The sequence below is a fragment of the Bubalus bubalis genome, chromosome 1 (assembly GCF_019923935.1).
Source record: "Bubalus bubalis isolate 160015118507 breed Murrah chromosome 1, NDDB_SH_1, whole genome shotgun sequence".
Lineage (NCBI taxonomy): Eukaryota > Metazoa > Chordata > Mammalia > Artiodactyla > Bovidae > Bubalus > Bubalus bubalis.
The window spans coordinates 48,350,369-48,368,829 of NC_059157.1; the positions used below are offsets into that span (position 1 = coordinate 48,350,369).

An 18,461-nucleotide genomic window follows, 5' to 3' on the forward strand; every position below is an offset into this window, starting at 1 on the left:
TCACTTCGAGTGTGATCTTGATGAGTTTAGCCACAGTTGGACTAGAATTAGCAAATGCCTGACTGTGAAATGCAAGCCAAGGAGCATGGCTATTTAAAGATTGCCATTTCAAGTTCTTAGAACAACTTGAAATAAGCTGTGTCTTGGTGGTCTGTCTTGTGGATATGAGTAAATTTCCATCTGATCATGGGTGTCAGCCTCCCCTCGTTTATCAGTGGAAATACCTGCCACAAGTCCTTCCATTCACCATCGCCCCTTCTCTCAGCCTTATGGTCTGGCTCATGATAACATGGGGCCTCCTAGGTGGCTCAGTAGGTAAAGAACCCACCTGCCAATGCAGGAGACCCAGGAAACTCAGGTTTGATCCCTGGGTTGGGAAGATCCCCTGGAGAAGGAAATGGCAACCCACTCCAGTATTCTTGCCTGGAGAATCCCATGGAAAGAGGAGCCTGGCAGGCTATAGTTTATGGGGTTGCAGAGTCGGACACAACTGAGTGACTGAGCACGCAGTGATAACACACCTGGAATTATTTTTTTTTGTGCCTGGACTTGGGCAGCGGGTTATCTGCAAAACAAACTTAGTCCATCATTTTCCTTGAACACCTGTGTGTGCGGTCCGCCTGTGTACTGGGGACAAGACGGGGGCACTCTGCCCCCAACTTTGGTGATGGTATCGCCGTGGCCCTGCCCCTGTCGAGCTGCCCCAGCCGCACTCTGGAGTGGGACGGGGAGGGGCAGGTGTATGGCCGCTGCAGATTGGATGGTAGTCTTGCCGTCTCTAGGACTCCCTAGTCTCAAGGCTAGAGTCTGCCTTCTAGCCTTGCAGTCCGAGGGAAGCTCCCCTCATTGAAGTCCAGTGTGGTCATCTGTAAATATGTTTTACCTTGATATAAAATATCCCTACGCAAAGGGTTGTCATGAAGTGCTAAAAAGCCGACATAATTTGCCAGGTGCCATAACTGGGGAGTAAGTCATCCCGTTGTGACTTGTTTGCCATCAGAGGTTTTAACAGGCTCCCCAGACCACCAGTCAAACTCTGCTTTGATGGTCACTGCCCCCAGGAATAGTCTTATGGTCTCTAACCAGTGGAATCGGGGGTCGACATTCCAGACCCTGTTCCTTGTGGCGAGCCTTGGGCCTTTGTTACTGTCATTGTTTCCCCGGAGCGGCTTCACTCTTGGGAGCCTCCTGTTAGACTCAGGTTTGGAAGTTAACTTCTCTGTCGTCCCTTTCCCAGATCTACGCTGCCCAGCCGGACATCTCCCGGGCGTTTCAGACCCGAGAGTTCATCCCGCTGCCTCGGCTCCTGGCCATGGTGATGGTGACCACCGCGCCTCTGGTGTGCAACAAGATCATGTTCACGCAGGCGCTGAATGTGAGTGGGGACCCTGCCTCCAGACCCTCCCGCTCACCCCCCGGCCATGCCGGCCACTGTGCTGAGAATACTGGCCTATGTGTATTGGGTTGTCTTTTGTCAGTGCTTCTGGGGTTTCCCATGTGTCCCCTCGCCTGGGGACGGGGCCCTGGGGCCCAAGGCACATGCCTGCCTTTCTGCAGCACTGAGCGGGCTGCAGGATCCTGTGTGGCTCTGGGCCTTTGTCGATAGGGGGCGGGGGGGAGCAGGGGGTGGAATCAGAGGAGAGGACGTGTGCTCATCTGCAGCCCAGTGTCACGCGTTGAAGTCTCATTACTTGAGGATCTTTGGACAGAGTGGGCCTGACATTTGCCTGGCAAATCCTTTCTTCTGAGCTTTAAACAAATAGTGCTAACTTTCCTGGGGAACATTGACTTTGAGGCCCAGCTGTTTCAGGAGTTTGGGGAGGACGTGTTCATGGAAAAACTTGATCCTTAGATTCTGTGTCTTCGTTTATCATAAAGCTCCAAGTCCCAGCAGAAGCCATGTTGTGAGGAGCCCATGCCTTGTTCACCGTAGCATCATGGCCTTAGCCAAACCTGCCATGAGTTGTTAGCACATGGATCCTGGGCTTCCCAGGTGGCGCTGGTGGTAAAGAACCCGCCTGCTAATGCAGGAGACCATGAGTAGATGCGGGTTCAGTCCCTGGGTTGAGAAGGTCCTCTGGAGGAGGGCATGGAAACCCACTCCAGTATCATGCCTGAAGAATCCCCAAGGACAGAGGAGCCTTGCTGTGTATGGTCCATAGTGTCGGACAGAGTCAGGCACGACTGAAGCAAATTAACACGCACGCATGCACGCATGGGTTCTGGCTCCTGCCAACCCCTCATAAACCTGGGTTGCCTCAAGACCCACCTGGCAGAGGCCAGGTGTTCAGAGCGGTGCAGGACTTGGGGCTTCCTCGGGGCGGGTGGAGTCCCCGTGTTTCAGGTAGGCTGATTGGGGTGTGAACACAGAAGACCAGGGTCCGCCGCTGTGGGTCACAAAGCGTTGGTTGGACCCGGTGTCCACGGGGCATTTGCCGTAAAGTGGCCCCAACTCCTCGGATTGTACTGTGGGATGAGAGTTTTTTTGCTCCCGTCCAGGGATGGTGCTGAGAGAGAGCGGTGGGGTGTGCGGAGTGGACAGAAGAAGCCTGGATGGGACCTGGCAGGATGGCTTGTTTGCTCTGGTGGCCAAATCCCAGAACCAGAGTTAGGACCCAGCTAGCTTGCCCATCTGTTTTATGAGACACAAAATAGTTTATCCCAAGAGACTTGCAAAAAAGTTGAGTTGAGAGGGGGATGTCTGACGCTGCCTCTTGTGGGTGGGAGGTGATGGCTGGCTGCATTTCCTCTCCGCTTTGAGCTGACCCCGGTCTGTCCCTGGCGGCCTGGGATGTCAAAGTCTGTCTCACTTCCAGGACAGAGGAGTTGTGCCCCTGGGGTGTTCATGGCCCACATGGGGCGGCCTTGGGCTAGGCTAGAGGACACGTCCTCCTCTCTTCCCGAGGCCAAGGCCACTGTCCTGTGCAGGCCCAGGGCCAGCGAAGGGGAAGCTGAGGCTCTGTCTCCCCGTCCGTGGCCCTTTCCCAGCTGTACCTGTGTTCACGTGCGTGACACAGCAACAGGTGTGTCTCGGGGGTGGAGTTAGGAGTGTGTGTGTACGGGTTGTCGAATGACATTTGCCTTCTATTCATTACAGTTTTATCTATAAAATTTTAATAGCATAGATTTTAGAACCAGAAAGAAAAGAGTGAGCTCGTTTTACAAACGGGAAATTAGAGGGCTGTTCAGAAATAAGGCCTCAGGCTGTTGTCCAAGCTTTGTGCTCCAAGCCGTTGGATATACATGTTGAGCACTCATTTCGGTCCTGCCTTTGAAATGATGACGGGGTGGGAGTGGTTATTGGTTCAGGGCATTTAATGTAGCCCTTCTTGAGTGTACAACGCCCATATAAAATGAGACACCAGCTGATTGGAATGCTAGGGGCCTGGGGTGTTATTAGACTGAAGGTCAATGGCACCCCACTCCAGTACTCCTGCCTGGAAAATCCCATGGATGGAGGAGCCTGGTGGGCTGCAGTCCATGGGGTTGGGAAGAGCTGGACATGCTCAGCGACTTCACTTTCACTTTCATGCATTGGAGAAGGAAATGGCAACCCACTCCAGTGTTCTTGCCTGGATAATCCCGGGGACAGGGGAGCCTGGTGGGCTGCTGTCTATGGGGTTGCACAGAGTCGAACATGACTGAAGTAACTTAGCAGCGGCCATCAGAAAACCTTGTTAATTCTACTTGACTCTTAAGCTACAGTATCCTACCCGGTGCTCCCTGGGCTTCTGTGTCCTTGGGGGTCCGCTGGGGCTGACGGCAGTGTGGTGGGCTGGCCTGGGCCTGCGATGGAACGTGTCTCCCCGGTGCCCAGGAGATGTCCTTGCTTCTGCTGGCCCAGGGCACACCGCCGTCACCAGGGGCCTCGCCTTCCCCCTTGGTGGTGATAGCACAAGCTCTTGAGCCTTACTCAGTCTCTGCAGCTAGTGAGGTCTCCTGGCTGTCATCTGAATACAAGTAGAGAGTCCGGGTGTGGGCGGCCTGGGGTGGGGGCTGAGGCAAGCTTGGAGGTGGCTGTTCAGACCCAGGTGCCCGGTACCTTTGCTTATCATCTCTGCAGCTGACGAGAAGTGCTTCTTCAGGGGCTGCTCGGGTCCTGGTGGGGTGTCGGCTGCACTGACAGATTATCCGTGTGAGCCCGGCGGTTGTCAGAGAAGACTTATCAAAAGCAGACAGTGGAGTAAAAATCAGGAGTAACCATCAGACTCCTCTCCTTTAGTAACCAGCTTCCCGGCATCTGCTGCTGTCAGGTCTGCAGGAGGTCAAGCGGGCAGAGGCCAGCAGGCCCCCAGGAAAGGCCAGTGTGCCCTGGGTCCACGAGGGCCATCCAAAGATGTTTGTGGACTCAACTCTGTTTTCTTCCCAGTTGGACAGCGTATCCGTGAAACACACAGCTTTATCCCTTGTTGCCGTCATTTTGAAGAGAGCCTTAAAGACCATCGAGCACTGCCTGAATAAAGAGGCCTGGCAGGAGTCGGGTGTCTACACGGCCACCATGATGGAAGACTTCGTGCAGCTCTTCAGAGAAGCTCTGAGCAAGGTAGGCCCGGAGCCAGGCATGGCCTCTCCTTACAGGTGGCACAGCAGCTGGGAGAGACGAGCTCGGGGGTGCAGAGGGTGGGGGTGAAGTGAAGGGAAGTGGGGGTTGCTCCTGGGACCTCTGGTCTCCTTAGGAACCATTGCACCGCTTCGCTCCCCTCCCTGCTGCTGCACGCTGGCCGCGCTGGGGCCGCAGCGACGGGCAGCCTGCTCCCTCTTCCCCGGGCTTGGTCTGATGAGCAAGAAGCCTGAGCATCCATGGCCCGGCTGACCGTCCAGAAGGGCCATCCACAGGCTTGCTGGGCAGGGTGCCCGCAGCCAGTTCTGAGGGTGAATTGCTTAGTTCCCAACATCTGGCTCTGGTGAGCGAGTCTTTAGGGGTGTCTTTTAATGATCAGTACTTGTGTTTTCATCCAACGGATGGAGGAGCCTGGTGGGCAACAGTCCATGGGGTCACAAAGAGTCAGAGACAAAGTGAGCGACTGAGCATGCGCTTGTGTGTTCACCAGATCCTTACCGGGCTCAGTTCGGGGACTTATACCCCAAAACAGAGCTCCCAGAGGCCAGGGTCTCTCCCTTAGGCACTCGTGTGTGCTGGCCCCTCTTCCCTGCTCTTTTCTTCTCATCATCAGTGGGATCAGTTTGTTTCTCTTCCTTTCAATGTGACTGATTTTTTGTTTTGTTTGTTTCCTTTCAGATTTTACCAGACCTGAATGCCATCATCTGGGTCTGGCAGTCTCTCAGGAAGCAGGATTCAGAACAGGATGACGAGAAAGGAAAGAAAAAGGCCAGCAAGACCGCTGCTCCCTGCGTGGCTCCCGAGAGCGGTGAGGGCTGTTTGCAGACACCGCTGGCCCAGGCAGCCTGGGAGCCTCCTCTCCCGGGGAGCTTGTGAAGGCCTCTCTGACTCTGAAAGAATCCTGTGTCCTTTTTGGCTTAGTGAGAAGGAGGAGCCTAGCATCATACTTTGGGTTTCAACATCTGTTAGAAATGTACTCAAGCTTTATGCAAGCACCACGCACATCTCTCTCAACCCTTGCATGATAGATGCCATGTGCTCGGCCTTCCGGTGGGTGGAGGGTGGCGTCAGGCGTAGGACACTGTTCTGTTCTGCGAGTAGAACATTACCCCCGGGTAGTAAGACGCGTTGCCTCAGACCTTGGCATTGGCAAGGCGTGGTGCTTTGTGTCTTGTGTCTCTGTCCTGTCTAATCCTTCTCTCGGCTTTGTGGGGGGTAGGCCCTGCTGCGTGTCCCCCTTTTTCAGACAAGGACCCTGAAGCACAGAGAGCCCGAGTAGCTTTACCCTGCCTAGGGTCACAGCAGTGAAGTGGGGATTTAGACCCAGCCTGTTTGAGCATCTTGACTTCTTTACCACATTGACTCCCTAAATCTCGCTCCATGGGCATCTGTCTGCAGCCTCGGTGTTCCGCATGCAGTTGACTGTAATGGGATTGCTTACTGATTGAGGACAGAGAACGAGGGGGTTTCCTATTCACACTGTTCAATTCTGATTCAGATGATGCAGAAACCATTCTTCTGAAAGCCGTGCTGCTCCAGGTCATCTGCCTCTACCAGAAGGTGGTCCCGCACGTGGTCATGCAGTACAACTTTGACTTCAGCAAGCTCCTGAAAGGTGCGTCCTGAGCGACGGCAGGTGCCCCTCCGCTGGGCCTCCCCGTGGGGGTGAAGGGGCCGCAGATAAACCAGGTCCCCAGGGCAGAGGACCGGGAAGGCTGGTGGGCGGTTTGGCCGGCTTGTGTGATCCACTGGCCTGGTTGTTTTCTTCTGGATCAGTGCCGGTCTTCTTTATAGAAATATCAGATGAACACTTAACAGCACCAGGAGAGAAAAGGGAGAAGCCAGCCAGGCTGAGTTGTCTGCCAGGGGTGATCCATAGATGAGATTGCTTGCCAAGTCGCTTCAGTCGTGTCCGACTCTTTGCAACCCCATGGGCTGTAGCCTGCCAGGCTCCTCAGTGCATGGGACTCTCCAGGCATTACACTGGAATGGGTTACCATGGCCTCTTCCAGGGGATCTTCCCAACCCAGGGATCGAACCTATGTCTCTTACGTCTCCTGCATTGGAAAGCGGGTTCTTTACCACTAGTACCATATAGATGAGATTCTTCTTTACCATTGGGAAGCCACATAGATGAGATTATGTGGTGTTGATTATAAATCTTCTTTTCAAAGGAAAAGGGGTGCAGAAATGAGAGCCCCTGAGAAGGAGGTCCCTGTGCACACGTGCTTTTGACATAGTTACTCAGATTTGACTCAGGTTCCAACCACATCTTATAGAAGTAACATTGTCCGGCCACGTTTCCTTGATGGAAGAATTTGTCTACTAAAACTGACTTCATAACTGGGCCGACGGAGAAAGACTTGCAGAAATAATCAGTCTTGGAATTTATCTAAGTTGTTGAAATAGTCCTATTCAAAAAGCTACAGTTAAGTTTTTGATGGTTCGAAGGCAGAAAGTTCTCTTGCCCTGAGAAGATGAGATTTGCTAGAATGTGGCCACTGAGTGTTTACTCACCGTGTCCTTCCCAAGTAAATGGTTAACCCAGAAATGAGGCCAGGGGCTGAGGACCCCGCCTCGGGTACTGGTGGCCACAGGCTGTGCATAAGATGCTGGCTGTCCAGGGAGCAAGGCCCGTGTCCCCCACCAGGGGTCGCACTGGCAGGAGACTGTATGGAGGAACATGTGCAGAGGGGCTTCCAGCTGTCGGGGTGGTCATTGTGGCCGAGCGCAGGGAAGGGCTTCCTGGGCCCCAGAGGCGTCCCAGCTCTTGAGTGAAAGGTTTGGGGTGACCGCAGGTCAGGGGGGTCTGAGGCGCGTGGACAGGAGAGTGGGCGCAGGGTGGGCTGAGCCCCACGCCTTTCCACCTGTTTCCACCAACAGTTCCTCGTCGGATCCTCGTGGCCGGGGCCTCAGCAGCCAGGCCTCCCCCGCCCCTGACTTCTCGTCTGTTTTCCTCTTGTCCGCCCGCAGGGGTCATCTCAGAGGAGGGCCTGCGGGAGGAGGTGCCCCCGCTTCTGCAGTACCACATTCTCAAGGTGGCCCTGGAACTGCCCGCCAGCAAGTTTCTGTGGTTAAAGGCCCAGGTAAGAGGCCAAGAGCCCGCCCTGCAGCCTTAGTTCCCCTGCAGGCTGGGCGGTTGTCTGGGAATTTCTAGCTGGATCAGAACCCGGACCGCGAGTTTCAGAGGAGGACATCCACGGTTCTCCTCTTAGAGCAAAACCTCCACGCAGAGGCCAGGTCTGGATTTGTGAGCCAGGAATATCTTGACTCTGCAAATGAACGTGCTTAGCTGTCCTTACTGAAAAGACATCATTGCCGCATACTGCGAGTTTTTGTGTTTTTCTAACAGGACTTTTATATTTTTCTGGCCCTTTTAAAACCTTTTTGGAAAGAAACAAAATACATTTCTTCTCTTTCGTCCTCATCCTGGAACGACTCAAGACGGAGCTGGAGATAGACACCGAGGCAGGAGAGGGTTGAGGCTGGTGGAGAAAAGGCTGCTGGTGCCGCTGTCCGTGTCTGTGATAGCGTCTCCTAGCCCTTTCTGGAGAACGTAATGTTGACTGATAAAGGGGACTCAGGATGCAAGAGATGTTCATCCATGTGTTTAAATACAGGATGCTATGTCGCCCTGTCCAGGGAGGGAAAATGACGAGGTCAAATTAAGCTCTGTCGATAAGGGTGTATCTCAGTAGCTCAGATGACTTGTTTTAATGACTCAGGTCTTCCATGAGCTCTTGCAAGGAACCGTCGGTGTGGAAATGTACGTTGGCACTGTTAGAGGTGGAACTCGCAGAGGTGCAGGAAGGCTGTGCACGGGGCTCTGTGCTTCCCCTAAGTCCTCTCTCCAGCTCACCTGTGTCACATCTAGAATAGTGCTTATCCAGGACTTAGCGCCAGTCTTGGCACGCGTGTTCTACGTGTCGTCTCGTTGACCGCCACTCCCAGACAAAGGCAGCTGGAGCGCAGAGTGGTTAGGAGATTTCTGGGGTCCTGGGGGGCCCAGGAGGGACCCGGGGAGTGTGGCCCAGAACCTGCTCTCAACCCGGTGAAGTCACTGCCTGGACTGCAGGACTACGGCATTAAGTGGAGTCAGGTAGCCCCGGGTGGTGTGGTTCCCCACCAGCCTCTGGCCATCTGGGGTGTTTGGTTTATCATCCCAGCTGACCCGGACCATTGAGATCTCACTGATTTAGTTGGAAAGTGAGCAGAGAGCCCTCTTGTCTCGAAAGAGCTGGTATTAACATAGTAGTTCATAGCCTGTGCTTCAGTTTTTGCTTTTAATAAGGGTCTGCTGGGCTTTGTGAATGCCAGCTCCTCAGGGGCTCAGATCGGGGCTGTAGGGACTCCCCAGGAAAACACAGAGTCTGGGCAGCATCTGGAGCTCCATGTGCTCAAAGCCCAGAAGCCTCTGAGAGTCTGAATCGTGTATAAAGGGACCAGTTACATCACACCGGTGTCTTGCTGAGATGCAGCATGTACAGCATTAGGTGGAGTCAGGTAGCCCCGGGTGGTGTGGTTCCCCACCAGCCTCTGGCCGGAGCTGCATCTGTGCCAGGGCTCCCGGGCTTGAGTCCCACCTCAGTCATTAAAACAGCCTGTTAACCTCCTTGTGTCTCCGTGTCCGCACGTGTGAAAAGGGAGTGACAGTCATCCCCAGCTCAGGCTTGTCGGGAGGATAAAGCGAGTCTGCGTCTGTGAAGCACCCGAAGGGCCCCTGCTTCCTGCTGTGACTCTATTGTTGCCGCCGCTGCTGTCGGGGACTAGGAGGCCGAGCCTGCTCACTCCCGAGGTTCCTCGTGTCTGACGTCCCGGCAGGCTTGCCAAGGGCTGGTTGAGATGAGGCGAGAGGCTGGAGAGAAGCCTGCGCCTGTAGTATCTGTTCACTCAGCAGCAGTGACCCCTGTTATAACTTTGTCATTCAAACTCCAGGAAGGCCCAGATGCAGAAATCATTGGAGGCAAACGATCGGTGTTTTACTTACTGATGAAAATGTTTGTGACCAGTGGCCATTCACAGCTCAAGTCATCAACCAAACTTCTGATTGTGAAGGTGAGCCTTTTCTATACCAGTTCCTAGTTCTGGAAGCATTTCGCATAATCTTTCTTCGCTGAATTAAGAATGTATTAGGACTGACATAATTTAAGGAGAGAGGGTTTTATGGCAGCTGTAATTTATTCTGTCTTCACCTGGTTGTGTTCCCGAGAGGCGGCCTGGTGAAGTGGGGAAAGCCAGCACTTTGATCCCTGGTTCCGCTCCTTCAGGGGGCGTCGGACTTCCTGCTTAACCTCTCCGAACTTAGTTTTCTCGAGGCAAATGGGGATAACAAAGCTAGAACTACAGAAGAAATGACATGTGATCTGGGCTCAGTAAGCATTAGATTTCCCACCCTCTGGGGACCAGTTTAGTAGGCAGTGCCTCGGTCTTCATCTCTAGGGCCTCAGCCTTTTGACCTAGGCCTTCACCACAGCCCTGCTGCTGCTGCTGCTGCTAAGTCGCTTCAGTCGTGGCCGACTCTGTGCGACCCCATAGACAGCAGCCCATCAGGCTCCCCCGTCCCTGGGACTCTCCAGGCAAGAACACTGGAGTGGGTTGCCATTTCCTTCTCCAGTGCATGAAAGTGAAAAGTGAAAGTGAAGTCGCTCAGTCATGTCCGACTCTAGCGACCCCATGAACTGCAGCCTACCAGGCCCCTCCATCCATGGGATTTTCCAGGCAAGAGTACTGGAGTGGGGTGCCATTGCCTTCTCCATCACCACAGCCCAGGTGTCACCTAAGTTAGAGGAAGGAGATGAGTTTGTTGGTGTCTCTCCTTTCTTACACTTGACCTTGTTTTCCAGAGCTATTTTAGGTCTTAACTGCAGTGCTGGGAAATCCAATTCCTTGGTTCTGCTTTGTCAGGGGGGTGGGCAACGGGGGAATTGCTACAAAAATCACATTCATTGTGTTTGGTAGTTTAGTCGCTCAGTCGTGTCCGACTCTTTGCGACCCCAAGGACTTGGGGCCTCCAGGCTCCTCTGTCCAAGGGATTCTCCAGGCAAGAATACTGGAGTGGGTTGCCATTCCCAACCCAGGGATCAAACCCAGGTCTCCTGCATTGCAGGCAGATTCATTAACTGGTTCATTATCAGAACCACTAGAGAAAAGTTTAGGGTACAAAGACTTCACCTTTCATAGAAGTGCCAGTTGTCTCTCTGGCACTTGACCCTCACATGAGCTGCCCGGAGGACGAGAACGTCTGGGTCTTGACCTCTGGCCTCTGCACGCCTGTGCGGATGTGTGATCTCACGACCACTCCCTGCATGTGGGTGGAGCGGCCTGCCAGGCTCTCCCTCGGTGTGGGGCTCGCACTCCTGAGACCCCAAGTCCTGTCATCTGACCACGTGGGGCTGTGACTTCACCAAGTCTTGCCTCGAAACACATTCTCCCCTTGTTAGAAACAGCAGTACTTCCGGCCCAGGCCTGGGTTTAGAGGGGCCACGCTGAGATGGTGCAGCTGGTTGGCTCCCTGTCTTGAGGAATCTCACACAGGCTGAGGATCAAGTCCAACTTGAAAGTCAGACTTGCAAGTGGCAGCTGGGTGTTTTAGAAGTCGAAGGGAAGGAATAAATAGCAAGGCGAGGGGCTGCGTTCTCCGTGATGGAGCCCAGAGCCACCTCTTGTCGCTGGCAGAGGGGAGTGCTGTTCCGACCTGTAGCTTACGGAGGAGAGCCAGATGGAACTTCGGCCCCATGTGCACTTCCCGGGGGTCAAAAGGAGACCAAGACCTCAGCGGGGTTCCACCCTGACTTACCCCCACTGTCTGCCTCCCAACAGATCCTGCGGGACACAGGCGTGTTTGAGCACACCTGGCCGGAGCTGGAGCTGTGGCTGGAGCACTTGGATGACACGGCGGAGGAGAGCAAGGAGGCCGTGATCCGGTTTTTGGAACGAGTGAGCGCCTGTCTCCTGTGTAGAGGAGCGCTCAGGGAGATACATTCAGTGACCCCCAGTGTATTTAAGGTGTTTCTTAGGCGGTTAGGAGGCCTCTCTTCCTGGCTCACTGCCTAACTCTTGCTGAGACATGAGAAACTACTTAGTCTTAGCATCTGTAAAATGGGAATATATCACTGAGTGCTATTTAACTTCCCTTGGGGCATTCGTTTTCACAGGAGGGATTAGTGGTACACTAAAGTGAAAGTGAAGTCGCTCAGTCGTGTCCGACTGTTTGCGACCTCATGAACTGTAGCCTGCTGGGCTCCTCCATCCATGGGATTTTCCAGGCAAGGATACTGCAGTCGGTTGCCATTTCCTTCTCCAGGGTATCTTCCCAATTCAGGGCTTGAACCCCGGTCTCCTGTACTGCAGGCAGACTCTTTACCATCTGAGCCACCAGGGAAGCCCACAGTGGTATACTAAAATTAGTATTAAAAGCAATAGTCTAGTGTGAAAAGGAGATAATTTTTTTAAGTTCTACAACAGAAAGTTTTTTTTAAAACTTGGCAGCAAAAGTATTGTTCTTACTAAGGCCTGTTAAGATTCTTGCTCTTCCCTTTATTTTACCTGTGACTTCTAGGGGCACTTCATCCCACCTGTGACTGTCTAAACACTTCCCACTTGACTCTTCAATGCTCAGGTCCTCCTGACGTTGGTGGCGAATCCGTATTCATACATGGACAAGGCGTCTGACTTCGTCCAGGAAGCCAGCGCCCTGCAGGCCCCCGGGACGCGGCAGGACGCCGATGACGCCAGCATTCCCATCTCCCACATCGACGGTAGGTGCCATTCCTCAGTGCTCCTTGGGCTTCTGAAGAGTCAGCCATGGTGGCGTGTTAGAGACAGACAGCAGAACAGCTCTCTGAAGCCTCGTGCAGAGGGCAGATGTCCCCCACTTTCTTTGTGTCAGAGATCAGCCCCCTCTGGAATTGGGAATCCCCTTGTTTGTTCCTGTAGCAGGAAATGCATCCAGGGGCTTACTTGCTGCCTTATTTTCGTCTGCACAGTGTTTACACTGTGCCAGGTGCTGCTCCGAGCTCCTTACAGACCCTAACTTGTGTAACCTCACAGACAACCCCAGAGTGGGCAGGCTGTCCTCGTTGCAGGTCTGGACGAGGCAGTTCAGGCACAGAGAGGCTAAGCGGTCTGCTCGGCCTCACCCAGTGAGCACGCAGCAAGGTCAGGGTTCGACTCCCGACCCTGCGGCCATAGTCTGTGCGTTAACCTCTGTACACTCTTGTCGCTTCTCAGATGTTGGCTTGTTTGCCTGACTATCTGGGTTAAAGTTTGTGGGCTTTTCTCAGTGTCACTCGAGGAAATGTCAACCCATTATCACCTGAGTGGATAATCCTGCATTTTATCCGGCAGAGACAATGAAGATTTTTACAGACAATACCGTATCTGTTTAGAATCAAATATTACATTAAGCATTTTCCTCCCAAGAGAAGTTTAGCTTTTCTTTGTTCCCCTCTGTGCAAGTGTTCTCTTTCGTGCCCTCCCTGGGGGCTTCCTGCCGTAGAAACCGCCAGTGCCTCTTTACCTGAGCCTGACTCCCCCCGTTTCCGTCTCCAGATGTCCTCGACATGGTGGATGTGCTGGTGGAGGGCAGCGAAGGCTTGGATGAGGAGGTTGGCTTCGTCCTGAATGAAGACATGATCCTCCTCACGTTCCCGTTCAGCGCCGTGGTCCCCGCCGCCCTGGAGGCCAGGAATAAGTTGCTCCTTGGAACAGAAAGCGAAGCAGGTACCCGTGCGTGGTCAGGGTGTTCTGGGTGCATCAGGCCAGCTGGGTCTCTGGAGGGTGGGAGGTGGGCTTCCAGGGGCTCTGGAAATAATGGCTGCAAAGCCAAGGCAGCAGGGTGCAGGCCCAGCAGAGCGACAGCTGCACGGCTGCTAGAGCTCAGTGTGTAGGGCTAGCGGTCTGGAGGCTGGCTCGGCTGTCGGGGAAATGCGTCTCCTGACAGATGAGCCTGAAATTGCGTGTTTGCAAGGCTGCAGACAGCTGCGGTCACACCAGTGTTTCCTCTTTTGTCTTTATTCATGATTGTCTTGATGCTGAGCGCTTCCCTGGTGGCCCAGATGGTAAAGAACCCGCCTGCCAGTGCTGGAGACCTGGGTTCAATCACTGGGTCGGGAAAATCCCCTGGAGAAGGGTATGGACACCCACTCCAGTGTTCTTGCCTGGAGAATGGACAGAGGATCCTGGAGGCCTACAGTCCGTGGGGTCACAAAGAGTCAGACACGACTGAGCAACTAACAGACATCTTGATGCTAAGGGACAAGTCCTTCATCTCTCCTGGGTATCCAGGAAACGTAGACCAAAGGAAGCACTCACTGATCACAGAGGTGTCATTTAGTCAGGATCGTTTGGGATTTGCTGCAGTAACAGCTACGTCCCAATGCATCAGTGGTTTAGGGACTAAGGTTCTCTTGCTTGACCTTGTCCAGGAAAGGTCAGGTGCTCTCCTGGGTGGTTGTCGTCCAGGAGATCACGGCTGCTCCCATCTTATTATCTGTGCCGTCTCAACATACAGCACCCAGAGTGCCTGTGGAAGGGGAGGAGAGAGTGGACAGTCCCGCAGGGTGCTCTGGCCAGGCCCGGAAGTGGCTAAGCCGGTTGTGGGGTCCCTGCCTGACTGCAGGGAGGCCGTGTGCCGAGGAAAGAGGAAGTGGCTTGGTTTGCATCAAGCAGATCCTGGAGGCCTTGGCCTCACCTCTTCTGGGCCTGGGTCTCCCACTTCTGGGCCTCTGCACCTGCAGCCTACTGTGTGCTGTATGTTTAAGTAAAAGTCTGGTGTGGTCTGCAGTGGTAGCCTCTGCCTTCCATTGCGGTCGTGTGATCCCTTAGAGTCATGATGAATCTTTCCGGGTCTCGAATTCGTTCGGGAGTTAGAGTAACTGATGGTCCCAGCAAGCTCCTTCCTCCCATGCAGGAGAGAGCGTCGTGGCGTATCTGACCGGTGTTCTCACGGACCTGCTCCACACCCAGAGAGACCCACTGGCCCTGTGTCTTCTGCTTCAGTCTTACGACCAGTTGGAGCCTCCGAGCCTGCCTTGCCGCCGCCGGCTGTCCCAGTTCAACAGATACTACAGCCTCTGGATCCCGGAAGCAGCCCGCGAGGCCCTGGTGAGCCATGGCGACCCTGCGGAAACCAGGCCTTCCTTTCCCTGGGAGACCCTGGAGGCCTCTGCCTGTGGGCTGCGGCAGCCTGTACGCCAGCTGTGTAGCTTTTCTCAGCTCATGGGGTGATCTTTCTTTACCTTCTCATTTTCCTTGGTTAGAAGAGGAAGCGCAGTGGTGTTCAGCTGACGTTTCGAGATTCAAAGAGACTCAGTGATGGGGCAGAATTGAAATCCCCGCTGGCTGCGTAACTGGGGGGAGGAGATCCTTTCTTTTCCCTTTTTGCATATTCTGTACACGCTGGCCTTGTGGCCGTTGTTCAAGCACCCCAGCACCCCCTAGACCAGGCGTGTCCAGCAGTCAGACCTGGCCCCTGAAGGCCGCCAGCCAGCTATGTTCTGCTAAAACTGGAAAAGCAAAAAAGGAAAGAAGGAAATCATTTTCTCTTGGTGAGGACTGCATTTTTAGCACATTATTGACCAGGAGCTTTTTGCAGAAATTAACAGGTGTGGCTGGCCGTTTGTTACGTAAGTGAATATTGAAATAACTCCACTCAACGTTCGGGCAATGAAAGAAGAATTAATATGTCAGTGGTCAATAAGTTGTTAAAAGGGGTGCTGCAGGTCTGGCTGTAACGCAGAGGACTGAGGATTGCTGAGTGGGGCAGGAAGGTCACTTGGCATGTGCATTTTTGTGTTTTCATTCGGTTGTGGCTGCGCTTAAAAAAGCAGGCAGCCCAGGACTCCTTGGTAGCAGTAGCTCAGGTTGATTGCGTGTTCGCTGTTTGTCAGGGCCTCCCCCTAAGGGCGGTGTGTGTCTTTTCCGCCACTTAACTCTCATAACTCAGAGAAGATCAGGACTTCCTGTCCTCATCGTACACATGGGGAAATGGAGGTGTGGAGCAACTCCACCACCAGTCAGCGGTGGACTCAGGGTTTTGCCAGGCAGCCGGGCACCAGAGCGAGGGCCCATCACGGCCGTCCCCACCCTCCCGCCTGCCGGGCTGTGGTCAGGAGCTGGTCAGAACCACACAGGAGCTCCCATGGGTCAGCAGTCAGGCGGTGTCACGGTGCTCCCAGGGTCAGCGTCCACCCTGTGGAGCTGGGCACAGGCCATTCCCACCCACGAGGGCACATCTGGATCCTCAGATGCTCAGTCACTGGGCAAGTCTGTTCAGTAGGTCTGTGCGGGCCTGGGAGTCTGCTTCTCTAGCATGTTCCTGGTTGATGCTGCTGCTGGCCCAGGGACCCCACCTCCAGCCCCACTGACTTTCAGGGCTCACGTAGCCTAGTTGTGTTGGCCTTAGGAAGTGGAGTGTTTGGAGGTATAACAGTACAGGCCACGTGGGGTGAATAAAGATGGTAGTTGGGAATGAAGTTAGAAGAAATGAACCCCTTTGAGACAGGCTGGTTGCAGGAATCTGTCTTCCATGCAGCCCCTGTCATCCCATCCTTCCGGCGGGGAGGCCTTCAAAAGGTCTGCAGCTTGCTGAGCTGGCCCCTTCCTATAGGAGGCAGGACTTCCCAGTCTGCAGGGATCGATCACAGTGACTCCTGTTTGAGTGAAGTCCTGTCTTTGTCCCAGGCAGCTGCGGTTCTCCGGGGCATGTAAATAACCTCCCCGACCCAGCGCCCTCACGTGAACACACACTAGGATAAAACACGTGTGACCGAGCGCGTTGGACTTGACGGGGTCACGTGATTTTCAGCAACAGTGGGTGACTCTGTGAAGCGCCTCAGTGTCGTGTGTGTTGCCCGTCCCTGTCGCCACGCTCTGTGCCCTTGGCCCCCTGGGCTGATCCGTCTGCCCTTCTCGCCTCTGCTGTCCCCCAGCCGCTGCAGACTTCGGGCAGCCCTGCCCCTCCGGGCCCTGCGGCCCCATCCTTCTCCTCCCTGCTGCAAATGGCCTACACCAGTCAGGACCAAGGCCAGGGCCCGGGCGGGCTCCCGCTCCTGGACGAGGGGGTTCAGGCACAGCTACGGGCCTCCCTCCTGCGCCTGCCGATGCACCAGGCCCTGCGTGCCGCCAAACACCTGCTGCTGTACATCAGGAGCGCCGTGGAGAACTTCGCCCAGGTCAGCACTGCCCCCGCATCACCGCCCACGGCGAGTGTGGCTTCTGCCAACCGGGTCTGAACTGAGCGGTAGTGTGGATTGGAGCGCCCGGGCCTGCTGTCGCCCTGCTCGTTCTGCACGTGGGGAGGCTGGTGGCCAGTGCACAGGGCCCTGGGCAGGCCTGTGGTCCGGGTGGCTGGTCTCGGGTGGCCCTTCTCCCTGGAGCAAAGGTCTAGATCCCAGATGGGGAGCCCAGCACAGCTGAACTTGGTCACCCAGGCAGCGATCAGTCAGGACGGGGCCCTGCCAGTGGCTGCCCAGGTCAGCATCGCAGCCAGGCCTCCCATCTTCCTTCATGAGTTTAAATTTAGTGGCTCAGTGTTGAGCGTCCTGTCCCTGAGGTGCTTTACCAGAGTTTTAGCTTAGATTTTGGGTAGCGCCTTTCCTTTTCATCTTGGTCAAAACAAACCTCAGTGTTTCATGAAGATTTAGGAGAACATGCCTTAATTAAGACGGCTTCCCAGGTGGCGCTAGTGGTCAAGAACCGCCTGCCAATGCAGGAGACACAGGTTCGATTCCTGGGTGGGGAAGATGCCCTGGAGGAGGAAATGGCAACCCACTCCAGTATTCTTGCCTGGAGAATCCCATGGACAGAGGAGCCTGGCAGGCCACAGTCCAGAGGGTCACAAAAAGTCAGGCACAACTGAAGCGACTTAGCACGCACGTCTTACTGAGACATGACTTCGATGTTGATGTTGCCATTTGAGCCCCGTCTCCCTCTTTGATCCTGGTTTCTGGCAGCATCGCCCGATCTGCTCTGGGGGACCTGGCGGTGAGTGTCGGCCCTTCCAGGCCTGAGGGTCATGTGTCTTGCCTCACAGCTGGGCCGGAGTGCGGGGCCACCCCTGCTGCAGCTCCTCCTGGATCTCCTCCGGCGCCTGGTCATCCACTGCCAGCAGCTGGACGCCCAGAACCAGCAGAAGTGCCAGGCCGCCCAGGCCGAGTCCGACCTCTTTGTGGACATGGAGTCCGTGGCCTCTCTGGAACTGGCCAGCGACAAGGTTCGGCCACCCTTCTTTCCCCTTCTTGTTGGCCTTTCTCCTGGGAGGTTATAGATGCTGGTTTTCCCTCCATTCTGGTTGGAAGCTAGCCCCTGTTCACTGCAGGGAAGCAGGGAAAAGCAGAGGCCACTAGAGATACTAAACACCACCCGCGCCCCCACCCCCATCCCGAGGGAGGCACGTTCACTTTGGGTGCTCACACCCCCTTCTGCGAACACTTTTCCCTCCCACTGTGCACCCCGAGCATCCTCAGATCCCAGCCTGCATCTTTTCCTTGTAAAGGGTTGCAACCTGTATTGAGTAAAGGCTGGGCAGGGGGTGCGGCCCTCCATCGTGAATACTTCCGGTGACCACTCTGCCCGAGAAAAGTGAGCCTCCTTCTCTTGTTGGTGGCTCGGCAGTCAGCTGCTTACCTAAGGCCCGACCAAGTCTTTCTCACCCCTTTGCCATTTGAGATGTTATATGGGGTTCAGGAAGCAGGCATGTTCCTCATTTCATAATCAAATGCCGGGCTCCCTTGCTTTGGTCTCCGAGGGGGCTTTTGGGGCGGGGCAGGGGCGGGGTTGGTGCAGGACCACCTGTTAGCCAGTCGTCAGGCACAGCACTCCTAATCTGCACTTTGCTGTTTTTACTTGGGAAAGCTCAGTTGGCAAATTCCTAGGCTCCTCTTCCCTTCCCTGAAGAGTA

At 54.7% G+C, this 18,461-nt stretch overlaps 1 protein-coding gene across 3 annotated transcripts in view; it reads left to right on the forward strand.

Moving 5' to 3' along the window:
* URB1 (URB1 ribosome biogenesis homolog) overlaps window positions 1-18,461 on the forward strand; it is a 79,086-nt gene that overhangs the window by 24,032 nt on the left and 36,593 nt on the right. For all 3 annotated transcript variants that reach the window (XM_044939618.2, XM_006044815.4, XM_045164956.1), the window contains exons 10-21: window positions 1,238-1,375; window positions 4,370-4,543; window positions 5,240-5,369; window positions 6,060-6,176; window positions 7,535-7,647; window positions 9,497-9,616; window positions 11,381-11,497; window positions 12,180-12,318; window positions 13,112-13,282; window positions 14,472-14,665; window positions 16,492-16,734; window positions 17,595-17,774. In XM_044939618.2, coding sequence (XP_044795553.2) covers window positions 1,238-1,375; window positions 4,370-4,543; window positions 5,240-5,369; window positions 6,060-6,176; window positions 7,535-7,647; window positions 9,497-9,616; window positions 11,381-11,497; window positions 12,180-12,318; window positions 13,112-13,282; window positions 14,472-14,665; window positions 16,492-16,734; window positions 17,595-17,774 — 1,836 coding nt within the window. The remainder of the gene's footprint in view (window positions 1-1,237; window positions 1,376-4,369; window positions 4,544-5,239; window positions 5,370-6,059; window positions 6,177-7,534; window positions 7,648-9,496; window positions 9,617-11,380; window positions 11,498-12,179; window positions 12,319-13,111; window positions 13,283-14,471; window positions 14,666-16,491; window positions 16,735-17,594; window positions 17,775-18,461) is intronic.